Below are 23,529 nucleotides of genomic sequence, written 5' to 3'. Positions count from 1 at the left end.
AGATTAAGGCAAATGCGACGAAGGAGCTGGAGGACATTACAAAAGAAGCGTTCCAGGACTGATTCAACAAGTGGAAACACCGTTGGGATAAGTGTGTGCGTTGGGGAGGAGAGTACTTTGAAGGGGTCCCAGACCTGTAACGTCTAAATGAAGTACATTTTGTTTTATGACGTCAGTCCGCGTATTTTTTTTAACAGACCTCGTAGAGTGAATGTTTATTAAAATGAATGTCAGAAGATTTTTCATTACAATAAAGAAAATTTTTATTTACTAGTTTATAACAGCTCAAAGTATTATGTATTATATTAATATTGCACATTATACACAATATTAACCTGAAAAAAAATGATATTCAATTGTTGTAAACCCTGTTTGTACATTCTAATTTGAATACTATGCATTGATTACTAGGAGTTTTAGCATCACAATGTGTAATATCCAGAAGTTTTCTAAGCATCTTGATTTGAAATGATGTTCTATATTTTCAGGAGGTTTGGGGATAATACTGTGATGCATAAAAACGTTAACGAGTTAATGAGGAACAAGGACAACGTATAACAGATTCGTTAATCAACTGATTACTGAGTGAGCACTATTCATTTTTTAAACCTGTGCTAATGATACCCATCTTGGGTATCAAAACCTGACTAGTAGTATTACATACTCTCAGACTTACAACTTAGCCACCAGGAGGCAGGAAATAGAAAGAAAATTGGAAGAAAGTTACAGAAAACTAAGAGAAGATCAAGGAGAAAATTAAACTTAGATCGAAGAGAAATTTATGGAAAATTAAAAGAAAATCAAGGAAAATCCATGATGAAAATTATAAAAATTAAAAGAGAATCCAGAAGTAAGAGACAGGAACTGAAGAGAGTAGTTAAAAAAGTTTAAGATATGAAGAAAAATAAAAAAAACGGTAAATTCAATACAAATCAAAGAAGCTGTTGGAGATTTAGAAAAAGATTATAAACAACAAAACTAAATAAATACAAAAAAGGAAAAACTTTGACATGCAGAAAGAATGTAATGACAGAAATGTCACACCAGTAAAAAGAAATCAAAAGAGTGAAAAAAACAAAAACAAACAGGAGTATTGATAAAGCAGGAGAGCTAAAATGCAGTTGAAGTTATCCCAAAATCTGCCTTAGCTCCTGCACTGCTTTGAGAACACGCATACATTTTTAGTAGTTACTGTTGAAACTGCTTCAATTCTTGAATACTATAATACCTGATATCTACACCACTAAGCTGCTATTTTTAATCACTCAGATACAACAAATGTTGTTTTTGTGTATATTAATTATCATAAAAGAAGTTAGTTTTGAATTTCGTCGATTTATAGACTTTCAGAGGGGATCAGGAAAAAACGTAGGCTTTAAACGTTCACGAAAATATAAAAGTTGTGAATGCTCCTTAACGGACTTTATTTTCCAAGTTGCGAGGCATCAGTCATTCTTCTAATTTTACATATTTATTTGCACAATTAATGGCAATGAAGTTTTCAATCCTAGTAGCACCTTATGCACATGAGCTAACTAGCCAGGTGATACAGTAACTCCCTAAGATTTAGATATAGTTGTCTCTAATTTTAAACTAAGCAGCTGAAAGAAAACACCAACTGTGCTCTCTGTAACAAGGGTTTTGTCCAGCTTTATAGACCAAAGATGAGACTATCACTTTTATCACATGCCCACAACTGAAAATGTTTTTAGAGGCATCACATCTTAAAGTTTCAACCCCTCAACTTTCAGCTCAACACATTAACTTGCACACGTGCTTAACAGCAGCAAAATAAAATTGTGCATTACTACCTGTTTTAAGTACCTTTTCTCATAAAAAATATTTCCATCAATATCAGATGAAATCATGTGTACTTCTTGTATTCAGTTAATATGTAACCATTGGTAAGTAAAGCTGCAATGGTCCACGATTCAGAATGAAAGAAAGTCACCTGATTATTGAAACAGTGAAAATTTGAAGGATAATTGTAATGTTTTGTCACATGTTCAATAAAAGACAAGTACAAAATTATGCATAATTTCTACAGTTCAAAACTAAAACTCTAATAAAAATTCACGTTTCATCACTATTTTACATATATAAACTTTTAAAAGAGTGGGATTTGTGATATCTTAACCAAAAATCTAACAGATGAAGAAAACCACCATTTGGCCCTGCTTTACAAGCTTTACCTTTAGTAAAAATAGCCTTTCACTACAGTTAGTAATAATTCAAACACAAACTGTTTTGGTTATTTTTAAATCAATATTTAATAAAGAATTTGTAACATGCCTAAACAGTTAGTCCAGGATTGCTGAAAGGTCTTTTGATGGAAAAACTGCTTTTCTCTTAGGAATACATTTTATTATTTTATTGATAGGTATTTCTGTTATGCTTTTTTACCATTGTAAAAGTCAAAGTTCAGATGAGAGTTATTAAAACTCCATACATATTTCTTAGTGTTAGTTGTTTTATTAAAGAAATAAAAACATTAAAAAGACATTAAAATGAAACTTTAATTATACCAATAACTTTTATAATTTCATACATTATAGCTTGTGGTTTCTTGAAGTCAAATTGTGCCGAGGTTTAAAAGTATAAATTTCACTATATTTTCTCATTTTTATCATACTCTTTATTCAAGGATATTTGATAAATCCACATGGATCATGGCAGTTTTCAGTAGTTATATCAAGCCAAGTTCCTTAGTTCTTCTGTTTATTAAGACATAATTACTTTATAATTATTTTTTTTTTTACAATTAGCTTCTATAAATCAAAAAAACCTCATACTCTCAAAAGTCACTAGGTATTTTATTTACTTAAATATGCTTTTACATCTAATTTAAGAAAAGTTCTACAGTACCTAATTATATCATTTTTATTGGTGCTTTAATTTGGGCTTATTTTTGTTTTAAGTAATATTTTATTTTCCATAAATAAAATTACTGCAGGTTATAAAAATTGGGAGTTGTTGTGAATTCTTTCAAGTTTGTACGAAAAAATATGCGAGTGTTGGAAGTTAAATTTTTGCAGTACTTTTTTTATTGTTTTTACAGCAATCATAAGGAGAATGCAGCAATACAAAAAAAAACATTAGCTTAGTGGTACGCAGCTTAAGTTTCTTTAAAATATTTACATAATTCAAAAATGAACTTCTATTCAATTCTTCATGAAGATTTCTGCCAGAACTTGCCACTGCTTCCTCTCAACCTACATCAGAAAGTAAAATGGTTTAGATTTTCAAATTTATCACATTTAATCAATACCTTCAATATCCAAGTCCATTTTGTTGTTGCTTAAAGTAAACCATTTATATTACACTTTTGAATTATGTCCTAAACACCAGAACTCAATTAAACTCTTCACACAATTTTTCTTTAATTCAACAGGCTTCTCTTTCTTACCTTTGTGTAATAACATTCACACTACTAACTTCCTTCAATCTGCCAACCCTATTATAATGCATACTCTTCACACTTCTTATCTTCACAAGTTCTCTCTATAATGCCAGTTACACAAATAAACTCAAAAACAAATGAACAAAAATTAAATGTTCATAAGGCTAAAGTCTTACAAGTAACAGATGGTATATAGTGTAATTAGTCAAAATTAATATAACATTTTTATATACTTCAGTGTCATACATAAAATATTATGCTGGTCAAGTAATTTTAAATCAACATCTTTTACACCAAATAACCAAGAAATGTATATTGATTCTTCCAATGTGCCTCACTTACTACTTCAAACAAGGAACATATTTTAGAATTTTTATTTTTTAAACTATTTTCAATTTTTCTACATTTACTTGTTACATGATATTTTTGTATCCAATACATTTTACAGCACTAGCCAACCTGTTTTGTTAAGTAATGATATAAAAAACTTGAGGTAGTTTTTTTTTTAAATACACACACATCTTCATAGTCTTTAACCTTGGAAAAGCCTTTGAAACTATTCACCTTTCCACTTGAAATAAGCACTTAGGTATTATTCATAGATAAATTCTGATACAGAAATATATGTTTATGTTTAGTAACAAAACCTATGTTAAGATCAACGACAAGGAGTTGTTTTGGGCAATCTCAGCTCTCAACAGCCAAGTTAGATCCATAGAGGAATTTGTTAAGTAAATGAGGTTAATAAGGATTTAGATGAGAAATGTGTCTGGGAATGTTTTTTTAGGATACACAAAAATGAAAGAGTTTGAGGTTATTCATTTTTTCAGTTAACTTTAGCACTCAGCTTATTCATTTTTTCATCAGGCAAATTTTGGTATAGAAAAAAAAATTATATATATTTCATTTCACAGACTGAGGTAGAGAAAGTATTACAAGAGTGTTAGGAAAATATCTCAGCTTATATACATGATACAAATTTCAATTAACAATTAGTTTAGAATGTTGCATTAGTTTATAAATTGGAAATGTTAAATCCAAGAAGACATAAATAAATATTATAAAGGTTAATTACACACTTCTTATTCAGAAGCTTAAACAGCTAACAAAAAATATTAATTTTCTGCACATTAAGTTTAGAATTCACTTACAAACTTTGTTAGAAAAGCTGTATATTAGGTTAGAGATGCCTTAAGTAATTTTCTGCAATTCATTTGATTATTATCATCATAATTTTTATTTAAGATTCAGGAATGCAAGCATTATGTAAATTTATGAATACACAAGTGCATCACTTTTACTGAAGTAACAAGTAATGCTATGTTTTTACCCTTTTGTTTTTGATGGCTTTTTTCCAGCTTTATCAGTAACACTTTCTCTTGAGTCTGTAGCCATTTGTTCTTCACTGTCCTGAGACTGATCTTTCAAGTTTTTCTTAATGTTATTAACCTATAGGAACAAGTCAATCAGACTAACAGGGTATCATAATAAAGTGATATTCTATTACATTAAAGCTTAGTTTTAGTTGAAATATATCAACTTCTTACATACATGTTTTATGTAAGAACATTTGAAAAAATCCAGAAATAAATCAATGTGGCTAAAAATTAAGGCCTTTTAGAATACTGAATATTTTGTTTTTTTTAATTCCAAATACATCATACAGCTAAGGACAATCACCTTTCTGAGATTACAAATAAACAGTGCAGTTTTGTAACATTTGTTCAGCCTAAAGTGGTGTTATATTACACTCAAGAAAACTGTGTGCAAGTAATGTTAACATGAAAAACAATGGATAAAGAAATATATTACTTTTAAATTATATAATGAACTACATCTCTTTTGGAAAGTAAATAAATATTTATAAAAACTCATTTTAATTCTGGAATTCATATGCATAAAAACTGAACACAGATACAGAGCTACAATTAAAAGTGACATGACCAGTTAACAAATGCAGATTTACTAGATTGAAGATACTTTGATAACAGCATTTTGATTTTAAATTAACTTTATAAATATAGTAAAAATTAAATTTAATACATGCTCAAGTTAAAAGTAGCTGTAAATGTACTACAAAAGAAAATGATATGCACACATAAAATCACACAGTCTAATTCAACCACACTGTCTTGCATACTCTACAAGTAGGCAAAAGTATTATACAATGTCACAGATGAAATAAAAATTTACTATATGCTAACAAATGTTGAAACATTAAATGTTTTTACCAAGAAAGAATAAAACAAAATTCCTTCTGTAACATAAAGCAATATCTTGATTCATCTGGTTATAAATAATCCACATAAGTCATTAATCAATCTTGAACATAAGACTTATTGAGCAACAGGACTAAAATAGTTCATTTACTTTTCTTTTGTTGTATATAACTTTTCTCTGCAAACATGTACAATAATTTAAAGCTTTTAAAGAAACTAAAGATAGAAAAATTTGTACTCTTCAACGTTTTGTATAGTTGGAAAAAATACTACAATGAAAAATACATTCATACCTCTGTTTCAATTTGTTGTTTTTGTTTCATGTTGAAATCCTTAAGGCTGTTAGCTTTTGTAATCTGGCTTTCTATGTTACTGAGAATTGTCTCGCAGCTTGTACACCTGAAAATTTTACAAAAACACCTTCAAAAAAGTCGTGTTTAAAACAATTTTCTGAATTACGTTAAATTCTACTAAAAAAACTTAATAACTGATATAACGTTCCATAATTTTACTTTAAAACATTTAAGTCTTACATTAAAAGACATTGTTTACAAAAATTAAGCCATCATAAAATGTGGGCACTTGAACCTGTGAAACTCACCATTCTTGAAGTATCGAGACTACTGTGTTGACATCATCTGTTTGAATGTCTCTACCAATTGTATAGTCTATTTCTAATTGGTTATTTTTCTGGTCAAGCTTTCCTCGGACAATATCCGCATAGATAACTTCAATTATTAAGTCTTCCAGTTCTCGTAAGTTATGAAGGTCCAATTCTTTCAACAATGTAGAATAAGGTATGCACTACACAAATGTAAGTAAACCAAAATTAAACAGTAAAACTATATAATTTATGATACTTCCTATATAATTTATTTTATGTTTGTTAATGTGATTACGAGTCAACGTTAAGTGTGAACAACTAAGTACAATATTTTTCTCAGTGAAGATATTGAAAATATTTTGATATTCAAAGACACCTGAAGCAGTTAATAATAAAAGTAACAACAATGCAAGTTTGATAATGATATAAACAATACCTAGATTTAGCAATCTTAAATATTATTTTTAATATATATAAAATAGATATTTAAAATTTGCTGAGAAAAATGAGACAACAGAATATTTATGGGCAACTCTTGTATGCAATAAGGCAAATTAGGTTTAGTTGGTGACATTTTCAACTACATCGTCTAATTTTTGAACATTTATACTATTTTACTCATAAAACTTTAAAAAAAATTTTATTCAGATTTGTCTTCCATTCTCCATACTAGCTATTCCAGTTGATTTTACTACTAGAGGAAGTCACTGAATAACCTGCAGTAAAATTACTCTCAACTGACAAACTTTCACCAACTAGTTTGATTTTGATTGATGCTTTTGAAAACTCATATTCTCCTGTCTCTAACTACAACTAGATTATATTTCTAATTAGTTTTGCAGGCTAATTTCAAGTAACTTAATTAACAAAAGCAGCTATAACAGCTATATTATCTATCCAACTTACGCAGACGCTCATTTGTAACGGGAGGGAAGGAAAAAAAGTCATGAAATTTTGAATTTTTGTTAATTCAGTAAAAATTTAGTTCACTCAAGAATAACAATTAATCTACATCATTTTAAACTGTGTATATTTTAATACATTTTAGGCTATTTTACAGTAAAAGACTAAAACTAGGTTACTTAAACCCATTTTATATTATTAACATTAACCAAAAGGCCTTGAATTAATACAACTGTAAAACTTGTTTTACACCTTACACATTCTGAATTAGTATATGTACAGGAGTTTTGTTAGATAATATCATTGATATACAATTCCATGTACACTGAAAGAGAAAAACACTAATACATGCAACTATAATGCTTCAACTCCTTCATTCCTAAGGACTCTTATATGTCCTCTAGGAGGACTAGCCATAGTTACATATAAAAATTATATATCATATGAAAAAACTACTCTTAAATATATAAAACCACACATTTTGCTGAATCAGCCATCTTTGTCAGTAGTTTTTTTGAAAATGAAGTATTGGTTTCACCCTACTGTTTAAGAAATACTGACACATGGCTAATGCAGCAAAACATTTGATTTTTTGTATTCAAACTTCTAGTTTTATGTCTGAGGTGTCAATATTAATTCTTGAAATAACGTGCAATACTGAAAATTTACACATTTGTACTTCCTCTTTTTTTTTTCTTATTTCTATTATCATAATTCAAGTAAGTGCTGAGATAATTAAAGTGCCAGTTCAATACAGTAAGTGCTATTTTTTTATGTTGATCAACACAATTAAATTGGTATGAACATTAGTTCAACTATTAACCCATGAGCAATGCATAATCAAGAACCAGTAATCACTGTATAACACTTCAACCAGTTTTGGTCTCCCATACTTCATGTTATCCATCAATACAAGTTTTTTTTTTATTTTCCTTTCAAACTTGTTAATATCCACACACACGACTGATACTAATAATGGCAAATATTATGCATATTTTGTACGCACAATTTTATTTCTACAAGTTTTTCTGTACAAAAATGTAACACCATGAAGACCTTTACCAGTTTATAATGGAAATATGTATAAAAATACAAGTTTTTTTCATTAAGTGTCTAAAAAATATACTTCAAATTCACAGAACTGTTTAGCTACAAAAGTGGCAGTAAAAGAATTAATTATTCTCAATTCATTATTTATAATAAATATTTAAATCCTAAAGAGTTGATAACAGATAATTTTAAAACATATTCTATTATCAATAACATCAAAATTACTTTGATTGAGGCTTCCCTAACACGTCATTACTTTTCTTTAACTACACTACTAAGCCAAAGAAAAAAAAAAACAGTACTGAAATTTCTTTATCTGATAAAACAAAACAATTACTTGCTGATGATACATAAACAGTGTACCTGTATAATTTAACTCTATCTATAAAAGCTTTAAAGTTCTAAGAAAAATTATCTTTATATATAACTTAATAACTTTCTTCAAACCTTTGATTTCGTTGCTAATGAAACAATTGTTAAGTGACGTAACTTGGTGATCATGGCTTGTGTAAGTTCAGGAAATTTAGTTTTATTTTCTGTAATAAGGAAATAAAACATAAACAGCATGTACTTGATGTTTCAATCAAATATCTAAAATCTAATCAAAACTAAAATATAGCTAATTCAATTATGCTAAAGGAATTCAATATGAAATAAATTTTGTAAATCATTTTAAAAACCTAATATTTAAGTCTGTAAAACAATGGCATAAACTTATTCCTCCTCACCATTAAAACTATGAAATATTAAGCCCTGTTGAAGTTGCAACATCCTACCATAAGAAAACTATGATTTGAAGATAACATGATACACGTATTAACATTTGACAGTTTTTACAAGTAACATTTGGACAAATTCAAGAACAGTCAAGCTCATTTAAATGATGCACATTATTACTGAGATTAGCTTATTGATAGGTTAGTTACTTTTCACTGCAGTGTGTGTGTGTGTGTGTGTGTGTGTGTGTGCATGTGTATTTCAAAAGTTAATTTCAGTTTCAATAACTAGAGTCCATTCTACTTGTTTTCACATGGCATATATAAAAATGTACCAAATACACCCTTACCAAAAATAAAATATGGAATCATCATAAGATAAGGACAAGAAGGGGCCATTTCTATCTTTAATGGCAATTTCTGCATACCCAATCTTAAGAGAAAAAAGTAAAAACTTAAACCCATTTTTCTTATTTTATAAGAATTTATTGAATCACCTTTCAATATTTTGTAAACTGCTGGACTATACTACAACCAAGGGCAATCCAATCCATAAACCAACTATTCTCTCTTAAAAATAAAACTCTTAAATGGAACCTAGCAAGTCTTCTACAAATCTTAAACTTATGTTACTTTGTTCTACTATCTTCGGAGTGTTACACAAAGAAACCAGAGACCTTTATGCTATTGATACTACAATAATCTAGTAAATTTCAATAACACCATCTCTAAACCTAAAAATGGTCCAGTTTGACTGGATTTCATCAATAACTTTGGCTTCTCTCTTCCACCAATCCCAAAATACAACTTATTTGTCTTACCCCAAACTCACCAATGTGATTTTTGAGCAGTTTAAAGAAATGTATATTTAGTTCCAAGTACAAAAAGAAATAACATTTAATAGTCTTACAGAAATTTTATATAAAATGCAAATTATTTGAAGGTAATTAAGGCATTATTTGCCTATTCAACAAGAACATTAATACTTCTGTTTTTATACATACTTATAAACCTTACTAATGTAAAAAAAAACAAAAAAACAAAACACATTTGCTGTCTTAAAAACACTCAAAGCAAGTCCATATTAGTCAAATACTTATATAGCCTGTCCTTAAACCAACTGCATACACAGTAACTGAAAGTAACTCATCCCATAGGCCAACCACCCTGGTAAACAAATAAAGCTAATTTAACTGAAGAAAACTCTTACCATTCCATAATTTGTGTGTGTTCCTTATTCTTATTATTTTCACCATTAATAAATGTAGAAATGAAAGCATTATGCATCAATACTACCAATCTCCTTAACAATCTTAAACACCTCAGTCAAATCCTCTCAATCTTTTTTCAAGATAAAACAATTTTACAGATCTTAACCCATCCTCATATGACAAACTTTCCACCCCAGGTATCATCCTTTTAGCCTTACCATCCTTTCTGACAATTCAATGTCCTTTTAAAGTAAGAACCCCCAAACTGAACCCAGTACTTCAAATGTGGCCAAACCAATGACATTGTAACCTCTTTAGACTTGCAAACAAGAATTCACTTGAAAAATAGTAATTTATAAAACATTTCACATTTTCTTTACAAATATCCTTCTGTTTGGAAAGTAAAAACACTTCACAGATAAAACAGGTTATTTTTAATATGATTTGAAGATAAGCAAATAGCTTAAAATCATTATTCTCTTTTGCTGTTTTTGTTTTGTTTAGCATCATACTTACTTCCATAAATAATAAAAATACTTTTCACTCACCCAAATAGTTAGTAAAAGTTCCATATGCAAACACATTTAGAAGATGAAAATAAGATGCACTTTCACCAGTTGCTAGCTGTACAAAAGATAAAATTAATGCATGTCAAACATTTCACTTGTTCTTTAATCCTTACACAGTGGGAATATGGTAGCAATATCAACTGATGACAACTGTCATTTTAGGTTTAACAATACTTTATATTATCGATAAACCCAATGTTTGTGAAAAGATTTAAACATGAGAATTCATGAAATATTCCATTTTCTTTCCAAATATTCTAATGTTTAAAAATACTGTGATACTTCTATACTGGTGGATTAGTTTGTAAGAGTGTTAATTAAGTATACCTTAAATATTAAACATCCACCATATATTCATCCTGGGATAAAACAAAATTTGAAATAAGAGGAGACAAGGTGAAAGAAAACCATTCAGCCAATTGAGGTCATCTTATATAGCTCAAACACCCAAAATGATGAAATGAGATAAAAAGTAATTTGATGGTGAAAAGGAGACATTTTAAGTAACAGTCTAGAAACTTACATCAAACAGCATCCAAAGCCAAAAAGAATGATTTTAATGTTACTTATTTATAACTGCATTTGACTTCCATTTTTAATTTTAATGTTACTTAGTTCTATCCTAATACAGTTATATTTAACACCAATTACTTCCCACTGGTAAAATAAAAACACCTAAGAACCTTACCTCCTTAATATTAGGCATGTCTAGCAATTCTCCAAATACGTAAATGCCAGGTGCCTCCAAAACCTGTTTTATCAATCCCACTGCAGCAATACCTTTAGCTGCTTTGGCCAAAATAAGATACTGTTCAAGTAGTACTGACTGACTAACTGAAGCTGGTGGCTTCTCTGCCATGACTGCTATTGAGAAATAATGTTTAAAAATCAGAATAACTATTGTAACATATTGAAATATAGTTGTATGTATTTGTAATTCAAAATATTATTTTTAATGTTAAAAAAAGGAGAAACCAGTTTAATTCACAATTAATACAGCCCCATTATTTAAATGAAGTGGGAAATATATGTAAATGACATAAAACATGCAGGAGTACTAAATACATGTGAATATAACAAAGTTTATTACAATTATTTAACAAGACTGTTAGTTAGTAAAAGATACACAGTACTATTGAAAGTAAAGAGCAAAGTAGATTCACATTGTTTCTAAATGTGCTGGCCTTTAAATAGCAAAATGTAAGACAACAAAATCATTATTTAATAAAGGCACTTTCAAAACACTTAGTTTCAGTTTTAGCCTTGTTATTTCCTGGTGACATAAACAAAAAACAATATCTTTGTAAAACTTGTTTTGTGATAAATATTTAGCTTCACATTCCAACCAAGAAGTTCTTTAAATATTCCATAAATAGGCCAGTATAATGAGTTAAATAATTAAGGGTTGAAGGTCTGCAGACACATTCAGAAATGCAATGAATTTTACACACAAAGAAAACTTTGTAACTGTTGGTAAAAACTGAAAGCTCAAATATGGGTTATTTCATGTTCTTATATCTCAAATCTCCATAAGAAAAATGGACATTTTATTAATTATTGTTGAACTCTACATTAAAACTGGGTGTGGTCAAATGTGGTATGAAGAATAAGTTACAGATAATATATGTGCACTTGGTAGTACGATTTCATGACATACACTATCAAACAAACACATTTAACAGAATAATCAAACACACTCCATATGTTTTAACTCAAAGGTAAAATTCAATGAATCCTTCCTTTATTTCAATGATACATCTTTCAACTTTTGTTACATTGGCTAGCTTAATATAATTTATTCTAAAACTTAAGTAAATTTAAAATGTGAAATTAGAAAAGGACAACTAACAAATGTTTTTTTTTGCTTAAAGTTGCCAGTTAACTTGTAAAAACATCAAATATATTTAAAGCTAATTACTACTGTAAGTTCAGTTATAGCCTGCTTTATTTCTTTATGAATTGTAATCATTAAACACATCAAATAATTTATTAAACACTGCTTTAAAAATTTAGACACCCAGGCCAGCATATTAATGTAAAACATTTTTTTCTATGAATAATAATGTTAAAAACCATTCCTACATAACTTCATTCCAGTAGCAAAATCTGCTTTTTGATCACAGGTCTAACTTACATCTATGATGTAACTTAGAATGGATTTTAAAGAGATCAAGAAACAAGTATAAAAACAATACTTTATTATCCAAATACTTACCAAGTTTTCTCTCAAATTTACCTCACCATACTTGAAGACAACTAGATGTGTAACAATATACTAATATTGATAAACTGCAGTATTCCTTTGCCATTTCAATGTATCAATATCAAAACACTATTTTGATTTTTTTTTCCTATGTGTAAAATGAAACCATGTATGATCTTGTTGACATGATTTTGGCAGATCGATATCTCACATTTTGACAGATGAAGTTAGAAACATAAAATATTTAAAGTAATCTATTTTTCAAGTAGTCTAATGCATATGATAAATTTCTATTGAATACTTCATGCTAATTTTGGCTTTAAGTCTATTTTTATTGTTATTTCTTAAGAGCCATATACCTTAAGAAATTGAACCAAAAGTAATTTTAGAAAGCATGTTAGACTAACAAAATGTTTGTGGATGGCTCTGATGATACATTTGCAGAATTATAAATAAAGTTACTAATATATTGTGATATGATTTTTCTGGACAGTACCCAACACTAATGCATCTTCTTAGAAAAATGAAAATGCCTTAGCTGAAGATGACTTCCATCCTGCCAACATGTACATTTATGTCCCCTTGACCTATCATTATAACGATTATATATGAATAAAAAGATAAATGTTACACATTCACTCTCAATTCTCTTATTTCTTGAATACCCACCTTTCTGCCAGAAAGAAAGGACTGCCAATTAATGACCTGTTAATAATTATTTTAATCGTCATCCTAAAAACAATATATCTCACTCTTAGCTCTTAATAAACTGATAAACATAATGTATAACTAGAGAAAACATTCCTTTAATTTATTCTGGTTATTTATTCAAACAAAAACCATTATATAGCTATGTTGATGACATACACTAGAGCTCCAGTTATATAAATATTCTTTACTGTAATTGGAATCATAATCTTCCTTTAATCTAAACAAATGCAATAAGATAATTTTCATGAGTATTGTCAAACAAAAAATAATAGTCTGGCAGAATGGTATAGAAAGAGTCATGTGTGATAAGAATGTGTGGCACTCTCATTGGTAGAGGGTTGTCCCATGATAATTTGCATGACAGACATATTAGAATGAGTCACTTCCAATGGATGGGAGGCAAAGTTTGTGGCATCCATAAAAAATTGCATATAGGGGACAGCAATGAATAAGAATAGTTATTTATGTGAGAGAAGGTAATACAACACATTAGAAATGAACTTTTTTATCGTTCCTCAAAAGCTGTACTTCCACTCCAACATTTTGCTTACACCTAATGTCTGTTAAAAAATCCATTTCTCAACCTTTTTACATAATTTTTTTCACCTGTTTAATGTCATAATCCTTCAAATCTCACATCACTTCAATCAATTTTATAATGCTATTCTTCTGTTTATAAATCTACCTAGTTCTTTACTTCTAACCATATTTTTAAATAAGGAACATTCAACCAGTACCTTCAATTATTTCAACTAATTGTATTATCATCCTTTAAACATTAATGTTTTGAAATTTGCAACCAAATTCTCATTATTCCTGATCTCCACATGTAGTACAAAAGTAAATCTAGTTCAGCAATGAACCTATGTTAATCAGATACTTTCCAATTTTTCACTCCTTTAACCATTACTATATTGAAAATTAACAATAAATCTAAAATAGTATTGTTCTTAGCAGTTTCCCTGACTAATTACAAAAACAAACCAGTCTGAATAGCTTCTAGCAGCCTGTTTCCGTCATGGTTTGACCAGTATTTTCAAATCTACATGGCAGAAATTAACATTTTTCTGTAATTAACAGTTGAAACCTTAATCTCAGCATAAGATTTCTCATTCATTTCAACAGTTTTATCTAATGTTCCTTAGCACATTCCAACTAAAAGCCTTCTTTCCCTATATTCACTAAAAGAAACTCAAATAAATTCAAACTCCTCACTATATATTATCTTTAATACCCTCGACTTCAATAGTATGCAACAGGTTTTACACACAAAGTCACTGTCTTCTCTTTCTTAATACTCTATCCTTATTAAACAAGTCTTAATATTTTGTTTTTACCACGTGATTCCCATAACATCAAAAACATTCTGACCAATGCTCTAGTCATCCATTTCTTGGACTTCTAGCATTAAAATAGTAACAATTTATCCTACACTTGAAATTATTTCTGTACTTTGTTCCCAAGGAACACTTTTAGCCCTTTTTCTGCACTTAGTTTATCCTATCTCTCACCAACATAACAGCACAACTGACTCAATTAATCAAACTACCCATGAACATTGATGACACTGATCTGAGTCGGGTAAAATAATCAATTAATGTTTCTGATTATTATTTTCAATTATTCTAACTATCAAATAATTGAAATAATGCCATTATGTATGACTGTTCAGCACAAAGCTATACATAATGGACTGTGCTCTCACCATTGTACATATCAAAAGCTAATTTTTTACTTATCTCTAGGCCCAGCATGGCCTGGTGGGTTAAGGCATTTGACTTGTAATCTGAGGGTCATGAGTTCGAATCCCCATCACACCAAACATGCTCACCCTTTCAACCATGGGGGTGTTATAATGTCATGTTCAATCCCCTATTCGTGGGTAAAAGAGTAGCCCAAGAGTTAGCAGTGGGTGGTGATGACTAGCTGCCTTCCCTCTAGTCTTACACTAGTCGAACAGTGGTTGGCCTTTGGATGTTGTAGAGGCAGTAAATTTAAATGGGTTTAAGAAAAAATGTGGTAAGGGCTGGCTATAAAACTTTTTATTTATATTTTAATTTACTTTAGAAGATGGAACAGCTAAGATGAACCAATAGGTCCTGTGCTGTTCCAAAACATTATGTTATGTAATTTAAACTATCCCTAACAGCTTAATTAACAGCTCGTATAAACAAGCCAACAACAGTTCTATTTAACTGAAAACCTTTTATTCCAAAAAAGCTTCCTTCTTTCATCAAACTGATCCCATAAATCCAACAAATCAATCTACTCATCCTTAGGTATTAAGTCTTAACATTCACCCCTAATAATATCATCCTCCCAAACAAGTCTTGACAGTGTCCCTGGCAAAATAAAATTATGGACCTTTTTTTCAAATGCCCTTATGAAATTCCTGTACTTTTCCCATTAGCACCTCTGATCTACCCTATTCTATATCAAAATAAAAGACTATCACCTTTTACTGTTTCATTTATTCTATTAAATGTCTTCCACCCATACTCCTAAACAGCATAATTCTTTCTCCCTACTTACTGCACAAATTATTCTATGTCTCACAGCAGTCTAGTTCCAGCTTATAATTCACATTTCTTATTACCAGATGAACTACCATAAATCAAGAACCTTTGATTTAAATTATATAGAGAACTTATTTTGATTTAATGTGATTGCTCAAAACTGAATAAATGATTATGCATATTTATGATACAAACTTACAATAAAAGTTACTTGATATTAATAAATCTTTATTTACAAATATCACTAACACATTTCAACATCTTAAAAATTTACTATAAACCAGAATTCTTGAATAAAACCAGTATTTAAATTACCATTTGAATTTTTGTTTATGTTGTCATTCTTATTTATTATTTCTCCCATTAACATTATTTGATACAGTTAAGTTTTTTTTCTGAAAGTTCAAATTATTTTTATGTATAAAGGCCCAGATACAAATATATAAAATTTACATTTCCTTAGGCTGATATTTAGAAGTTTTTATTTGGAGATGATGCATTACCTTGACAGCCAAGGACCACCTATTTCATTATTATATGTTAACACCACAGTACTGAAAACTTGCCCTAATTTGCTTACCTTATATAATTAGATACCAGGTTAGTGATGTTATACTGCCATTACTACAGGTTGCTATAAACCAGTTGCCTCTCTGTGGTTGATAGTTCATGATTAGAGAAATCATCACATTACTTGGACTTGTGCACTGACAAAAGTATAATTACGGGATTCCAAAATTGAAAGTAGACAAGCCTATATTTTGGCCAACACTAAATGATTCTCTAGCATATAACCACACAGTCTAAAAATAATACAACTAGGATTTTACTACAAAAGATACAATAACAATTAATGACAAACAACTGTTTATCAATATATGACATGCTTCTCAAGTTGATCTTACAATTAAACTGTCCAACTAAATTTCAAGCAACTCATTAGACCACAAGATATGCATTTCACAATAGTTGTCTAAATATTCCTTTAAAAGGTAAGATCCATTGCTGGCTTTAGTCATGTTACACGACCTCATGAGTGAAAGCAAAAAATATGTGATAATAAGTCAGCCACACTATATCTGCCATATCTGTAGCTAAAAGGCTTCACTGGCACATTTAAAGACTCAACACGCAGTGAAGTACAGATAGTTAGATCAGAGTTAAGTATTAATAAAACAACTGTTTCATTTTTAACAATACCTATTTATTAACTTTACTTCAACTGATAATAATTCATTTTGCCTTGCAATGGAAGAATCAGCAACACAGCATCAACAGGAAAACTAACTGAGTTAAAGAATAATATGCAATCTACATTATACCTGCTTAGCCAGTGCTGAAAAGGACGTTTGCTCAATACAAGGGCTAATTAGGCCAAATGCAATATGACAAACATAGTAGCAGTCTAGGCATTATTTATACAACCAATTGCATTAATAGTTATTATAATGTGAACAAGATTAAGTATGTGATGTATAATTATCACACTTATTTAAGCTATTTATAAATTAGAATTAAGATTATTGTTAGACAAATATTCAAACAACAAAGTCTAATCACATACACAAATTCTGTCAGCCCACACAATAATGCATAATATGGAATTATTGTCATACAAGGAAAGCTTAAGATCCCTGAATTTATTATCTCTTGAAAAAATATAAGTTAGAGGGCTTCTGATTAAAGTGTTCAAAATGATTAATGGAATTGACAGTTCCTCCAGTGCAGCATCCAAGTTTTCTTATTTGATACTAAGAATGGTAGAAAAAGAGGGCAAATACAAATTTTGGATGGATAGGAGTTATCTTCATTTTAAAAAGTTGAACTTTTTTAAACAGGGCAGTTGACCTTTAGAATAAGTTGCATTCAGTTGTGGTAGTTGCAACAAATTTAAAAAAGTTAGAGAAAGCTTTATATATATTTAAATTATCAGGACTAGATTTTTGTGTGACTTTTTAAATGTATGGGACAGTCTAGACAGACAAACAGGCCCCTTTTTGTACTTAAATGTTAACAGAATGAATCCCTAGTTAAAATACTGTCCTAACAGGGTCATGATACTAGGCATACTTTGATTGACAGTTCAATTTTACACAGTACTAGGCCTCATCCCTCAAGTCCCAAGCAGATATCTTCCATTTTGTCTGTATCATCAAGCATCCCAGAAGAGAGTGAATATTTTGAGAAAATAGTAAATTAGTAAGACAAAATGACAATGACAGAAATGTATACATGTGACTTGTTATACAAGTTCAAAAATCATGTGTCGTAAATGTGTTGTCCGATACGTACAAAAATAAACAGTAATATATGAAAATAAATGTACACTCACTCACTAGTGATTGGCAGTACTAACAGCTAAGTTATTACCAAAACATAGCATACATAGGACCAGGAAACATTAGACACTAAGATTTTCCTTACATACCCAACTTTGAGAAAAGTAAAAAATTTAAGCCCATCTTCTTATTTTTAAGGTAATAATTAATTCCCATCTTAAAATCCTATAACAAGATAGCATCTATTACACTGCTATGTGTAACTCATTCTGTAAGTCAGTAACAACCCTTTTAGAAAATTAAAACTACTTTAGTTAAGCCTAGTATATATTTTCCAAATCATAATAATTTATGTCCTATAGCATTATCAGCATCAGCACATAACACAAAGAAATGACAGGTTTCTATCCTATCAATCCCTTGAATAACCTTGTAAACTTCTGCAATGTTTCTCTTATACTTCTATACTTGAGAGAAAGTAAGTTGAGACCTTAATCTATCCTTATGAGATTGTTCTAATCTCCAAAGTCGTTCTAGTAACCCTCCTCTGAACCACTTCCAGTAAATCAATACTTTCTTAAAGAAAGAAACCAAAACAGTACACACTGTTCTAAGTAAGGCCTAATTAATAACTTGAACATACAACTTTTTTGTCTTGTAATCAGAACATCAATAAAACAAAGCCCTAAATTCTATTAATTTGATATTTCTATTGGCAACAAACCATCACTATGCCAACATCCTTCTTTTTTTTTTTTTTGTGGGGCCCCATCTGATATGATGTGCATAATCCATATTGTGGTAATCTGAATTATACATGTTGCTGTGGTAAAAAACATTAATCACACTTAATATAGTTATTACCTAAAGAATATTCAAGCTAACAAACTGATCAAAGTCAGTTGTAATACCTCAATACACCTACAACTTTAGCATCATCCACTAACTACCCATTTACTAATTATGGCCTATATAACTTATAAATATTATTAAACTTGTGTAAGAAAAATCAAAAGCCAAACAGATTCCTAAGGCATCCCACTAAAAACAAAGGTCTAGTTTGACTAGCTTTCATTATTAATAACCTTTTGCTTTGTCATATCCAACCATTTCACAACCCGTACCAACGTGATTTTCTTAATTTTAGCAAGCATTTTAAGTAGCACCTTAACAAAAGATTTTTGAAAATTAAACACACCAAATCCATACCCATTCAATTGTCTAAACACAAAGAACTGAAGTAATATATTCTGAGAAGGTAACACTCATTACCAGATTAGTAAGCTACAACAAGATTTCTCTTTTGAAAACTTATATTAACTTTATACCACATTTCACTTTCAATAACGAAACGTTACGTCATATTTCAGTATTTACTGATTTAGTACCACTACCCTAGTACCAAGCCTAACAAGGACATTGTGAAAAACAGTAATATTACGTATTATCAGTATTACTATTAGCCTAGTATCGGTTGAATTTAGTATGAATATGAATCACAATCACAGTAAATTAAATTGATACTGGTATTGGAGATTAAGTACTAACCTTTAGCATTACTGATAGTAGTAGTATATGCATTATAAAATAGTAATTTATAAGTTTTGACCTAACAAATCAAACACACCTGTAAAAGTATAATTCAAATTACTTACTAAACCACAGTTCACTTGATCTTCACCAGTTTGGGAAAACGCCAGAACCGGTACAACTGGGAAAGTACACTAACTTTTCTTTCTTTCTCAAATTTTAAAGAAGTCAGCTAACACTGTAATATGTCGCAAAATACAACAAAACCATCTAATAAAGAACTTGTATTTGTTTATTTAAACAATAAATAAAAATTTGAGAGGAGGTAGTAGCGATTATTCAGTAAACCTACTGTTTTCAAACGACTTAAAAGCCATAATTTAAAACTGAAAAAATGTTATTCATGTTTTCCAATAAATTCAAAAATAAACAAGGGGTATAATCCTTTCAAACAAACTATGGCTTATCTAAGATTAAAGATACACAAATCAAGTTTCAAAAAGTAATTATCTAGTTAATATAAAAAAAAATAATTTAAACAGTGACTACACGCATATTATTACTTTTGATAACATAAGATGGTCTTAAAATACGATATCTTCAAATTTTAACAAATTAAACAAATTTATTTGTACTATATTTGTTTCGTTATTTCCTAATAAACAGCTAAAAGTGTTATTTACTGTCATTTCAATAATAATAATAGCAATGAAAAAACAACGTCTTTTATATGTGTTAATTATTTATTGCAGTGCAAGTTATATCGAAGGCAGCAATTTAACAGGTTGGAAAAAAAATGAGCTAGTTTATTTGATTTTGGAATTTCGCGCAAAGCTATACATCGACAATCTGCGCTAGCCGCCCCTAATTTAGCAGTGTAAGACTATAGGGATGGCAGCTAGTTATCATTATCCACCGCCAACTCTTGGGCTACTCTTTTACCAACGAATAGTGGGATTGACCGTAACATTATAATGCCCCCACGGCTGAAATGGCAAGTTAGTGAGCTGTTCACTGGTCAAGTATAGGCAATCTTCCACTCGTTCGTATAGGTATATACACAATTTGTTTTTATTTTGTGCTGTGTCTAAATAAAGGGTGTTTTCATCGTCATTGTCATTTAATATGTTTAATCTCCTTACTTCTCAAATGGGCCCGGCATGGCCTAGCGCGTTAAGGCGTGCGCTTCGTAATCTGAGGGTCGCGGGTTCGCGCTCGAGTCGCGCCAAACATGCTCGCCCTCCCAGCCGTGGGGGCGTTATAATGTGACGGTCAATTCCACTATTCGTTGGTAAAAGAGTAGCCCAAGAGTTAGCGGTGGGTGGTGATGACTAGCTGCCTTCCCTCTAGTCTTACACTGCTAAATTATGGACGGCTAGCACAGATAGCCCTCGAGTAGCTTTGTGCGAAATTCCAAACAAACAAACAAAAAAAAAAATACTTCTCAAATAAGTCAATTAAATTCCAGTCAAGTTATCAACTACTGAAAAGATTTTTTTTAATGATCGAATTTGTCGTTATAAGCGGATTTGCCTATCTGATATTTGTCTGGAAATCGATTCTACCTGAAAATACCAGACTGTGATAAATAAAATCATATAATATCCTGATTTGATTTCTATCATTAGATACTAGTTTTCTTTCACACTTCGTTATACATTGCCTTATTTTCCATTAGTGTCGTGTGTCATTCTTATATTATTTTTATGAACTATATTTTCTTCACTTAAAACATCATGAATATTAGGAGTCCTGATGGATATTAACAATTCATTCTTATGTGCGTTAACATAACTGCCACCTTCATATTTATCTATACCCTCTCTTATACAATAGGTTAAATTCGTTCTTTTTTCATTTCTTGCATACATGTTTACCAAATGTAACATTATAATTCATTTCATTTACATTATTACCATTTGTTATAAATTAATTTGCTATTTAAAGAAATACAGCTACATCCCTTTTCACTTCGCCAACATGAATATATTATACTTCTTTTGCAATGTCGCTGGCCCGGCATGGCCTAACGCGTAAGGCGTGCGACTCGTAATCCGAGGGTCGCGGGTTCGCGCCCGCGTCGCGCTAAAACATGCTCGCCCTCCCAGCCGTGGGGGTGTATAATGTGACGGTCAATCCCACTATTCGTTGGTAAAAGAGTAGCCCAAGAGTTGGCGGTGGGTGGTGATGACTAGTTGCCTTCCCTCTAGTCTTACACTGCTAAATTAAGGACGGCTAGCACAGATAGCCCTCGAGTAGCTTTGTGCGAAATTCCCAAACAAACAAACAAGCAATGTCGCTAGCGTTGTCTTTCTGGCAATATGGTGTGTTTGCTCTCATGTGAAGCATTGGATTCCACTGTTCTCATCCTATAGACCGATATTTTATGCCAACAGCATTAATTACCTTTTAAATAGGAGTAGTATCATATATAGATTATTGATATTTATTAGCTGTTGATTTTAATCTGTGCATATTTTTTTCGGAAATTTATTTTAAAGGACTACCCTTCCTTCTGTTTAACACAAGTTGCCGAATTATAATCGTTAACACCAGTTTTTTTGGAAAACAAACTATCTGTTGGACCGCTGATTATTTTACATTATTTCAAGGGAAAAATAATAATTATAGTAATTCGATTTATATTTTTAAATGTTGTACTTGCCCTGAGATATTTATTTTTACACATTATTTGTATTTTCTTGCAACTCGTGTACTGAACTTTACGTCTTTCCTAGCTATTCCGCTCTAAAACTTCGAAATATGAACGTGAATATCTTATTTTAAATCAGTGTTTTGTTCACCGCCGTCTGCCGCTAGTAGAGCGGTAACTCTACGAATTTACAAGGCTAAAATCATAGGTTCGATTCTACTCGGTGGACTCAGCAGATAGCTCGAGGTGGCTTTGCTAAATGAAAACCCACATACATGTTCAAAGCCGTTTATTAAATTTTTATTATCTTATTTGCCTTTCACATTTTAAATTTTGTTTGTGGCTTATTAAAAGAAGAAAAAGAAAAAAGTATTCCTGTGACTTGACAGTAAGCTTGAAAGTTTATATTGCAAAAAAATCAATGTATCAGTTGAGATCTCAGTGTATAAGGCTGAGACCTGAGAGTCGAGACCAAGACTTTTACTGATAAGGAGAGAACAAAGTTTCGACCTTCAAGGTCATCTTCAGGTTAAGAAACTCCACAGTCTTTGTTTTAATGTTACTTCACATGAAAAAAGCCCTTCAGTGGCACAGCGGCATATCTGAACTTACAACGCTAAAAACCGGATTTCAATACGTGTGTTAGGCAGAGAACAAAAGGCTCATTGTGTAACCTTGTGCTCTTTAAACAAACAAACCTGTAAATTCAGAAAAAAAAAGAAATTCAGCAAATAAAACGAAAACCATTATTGGTATTAGTCACCTTAAAATGGAGTATGTTATTACTTCAGATTTACGTACAGGCAATATGGTGGATGGTGACGTAAAAAAATAAGAGAGGCGCTACAAATTTCATCGCAAAGATGTAACACTACAAATATTGCCAGTAGATAGCGTTAAATAGCTGCTTCTCCTTTAGTGTATTAGCTCAAAAGCCGGAAACGTTATCCACAAAATTCGATAAA

The 23,529-nt window shown here is 30.4% G+C and overlaps 1 protein-coding gene across 7 annotated transcripts; it reads right to left on the bottom strand.

Annotated features, from left to right (window-relative positions):
* Nucleotides 1-3,021: 3,021 nt before the first annotated feature.
* CSN7 (COP9 signalosome subunit 7) lies at nucleotides 3,022-20,398 on the bottom strand. 7 transcript variants are annotated; one of them, XM_076462301.1, is made up of 8 exons: nucleotides 20,037-20,398; nucleotides 11,361-11,533; nucleotides 10,652-10,727; nucleotides 8,624-8,712; nucleotides 6,221-6,423; nucleotides 5,913-6,018; nucleotides 4,731-4,849; nucleotides 3,022-3,212 (listed from the first exon to the last, which is right to left on the bottom strand). In XM_076462301.1, the coding sequence occupies exons 2-8, from the start codon at nucleotides 11,529-11,531 to the stop codon at nucleotides 3,170-3,172; spliced, it is 807 nt and encodes a 268-aa protein (XP_076318416.1). In that variant the 5' UTR covers nucleotides 11,532-11,533; nucleotides 20,037-20,398; the 3' UTR covers nucleotides 3,022-3,169. The 7 variants fall into 7 exon arrangements, with proteins under 7 accessions (XP_076318416.1, XP_076318415.1, XP_076318418.1 ...); XM_076462300.1 differs by having other exon boundaries at nucleotides 11,361-11,536; nucleotides 20,037-20,395; XM_076462303.1 differs by lacking the exon at nucleotides 20,037-20,398 and adding an exon at nucleotides 19,930-20,024 and having other exon boundaries at nucleotides 11,361-11,536.
* Nucleotides 20,399-23,529: the final 3,131 nt, after the last annotated feature.

Source organism: Tachypleus tridentatus, chromosome 10 (assembly GCF_004210375.1).
Source record: "Tachypleus tridentatus isolate NWPU-2018 chromosome 10, ASM421037v1, whole genome shotgun sequence".
NCBI classification, from domain to species: Eukaryota; Metazoa; Arthropoda; class Merostomata; order Xiphosura; family Limulidae; genus Tachypleus; species Tachypleus tridentatus.
Note: the sequence above shows the minus strand (reverse complement) of the source record. Positions and strands in the feature narration are given on the sequence as shown.

What these genes read in the sequence shown, in the direction of transcription:
- CSN7 (XM_076462298.1), bottom strand. An exon ending in GTCTCGATACTTCAAGAATG is followed by an intron (nt 6,019 to 6,220) that starts GTGAGTTTCACA and finishes TAAAATTTTCAG; the next exon opens with GTGTACAAGCTGCGAGACAA. An exon ending in AAGCCATCAAAAACAAAAGG is followed by an intron (nt 3,213 to 4,730) that starts GTAAAAACATAG and finishes TTTCTGATGTAG; the next exon opens with GTTGAGAGGAAGCAGTGGCA.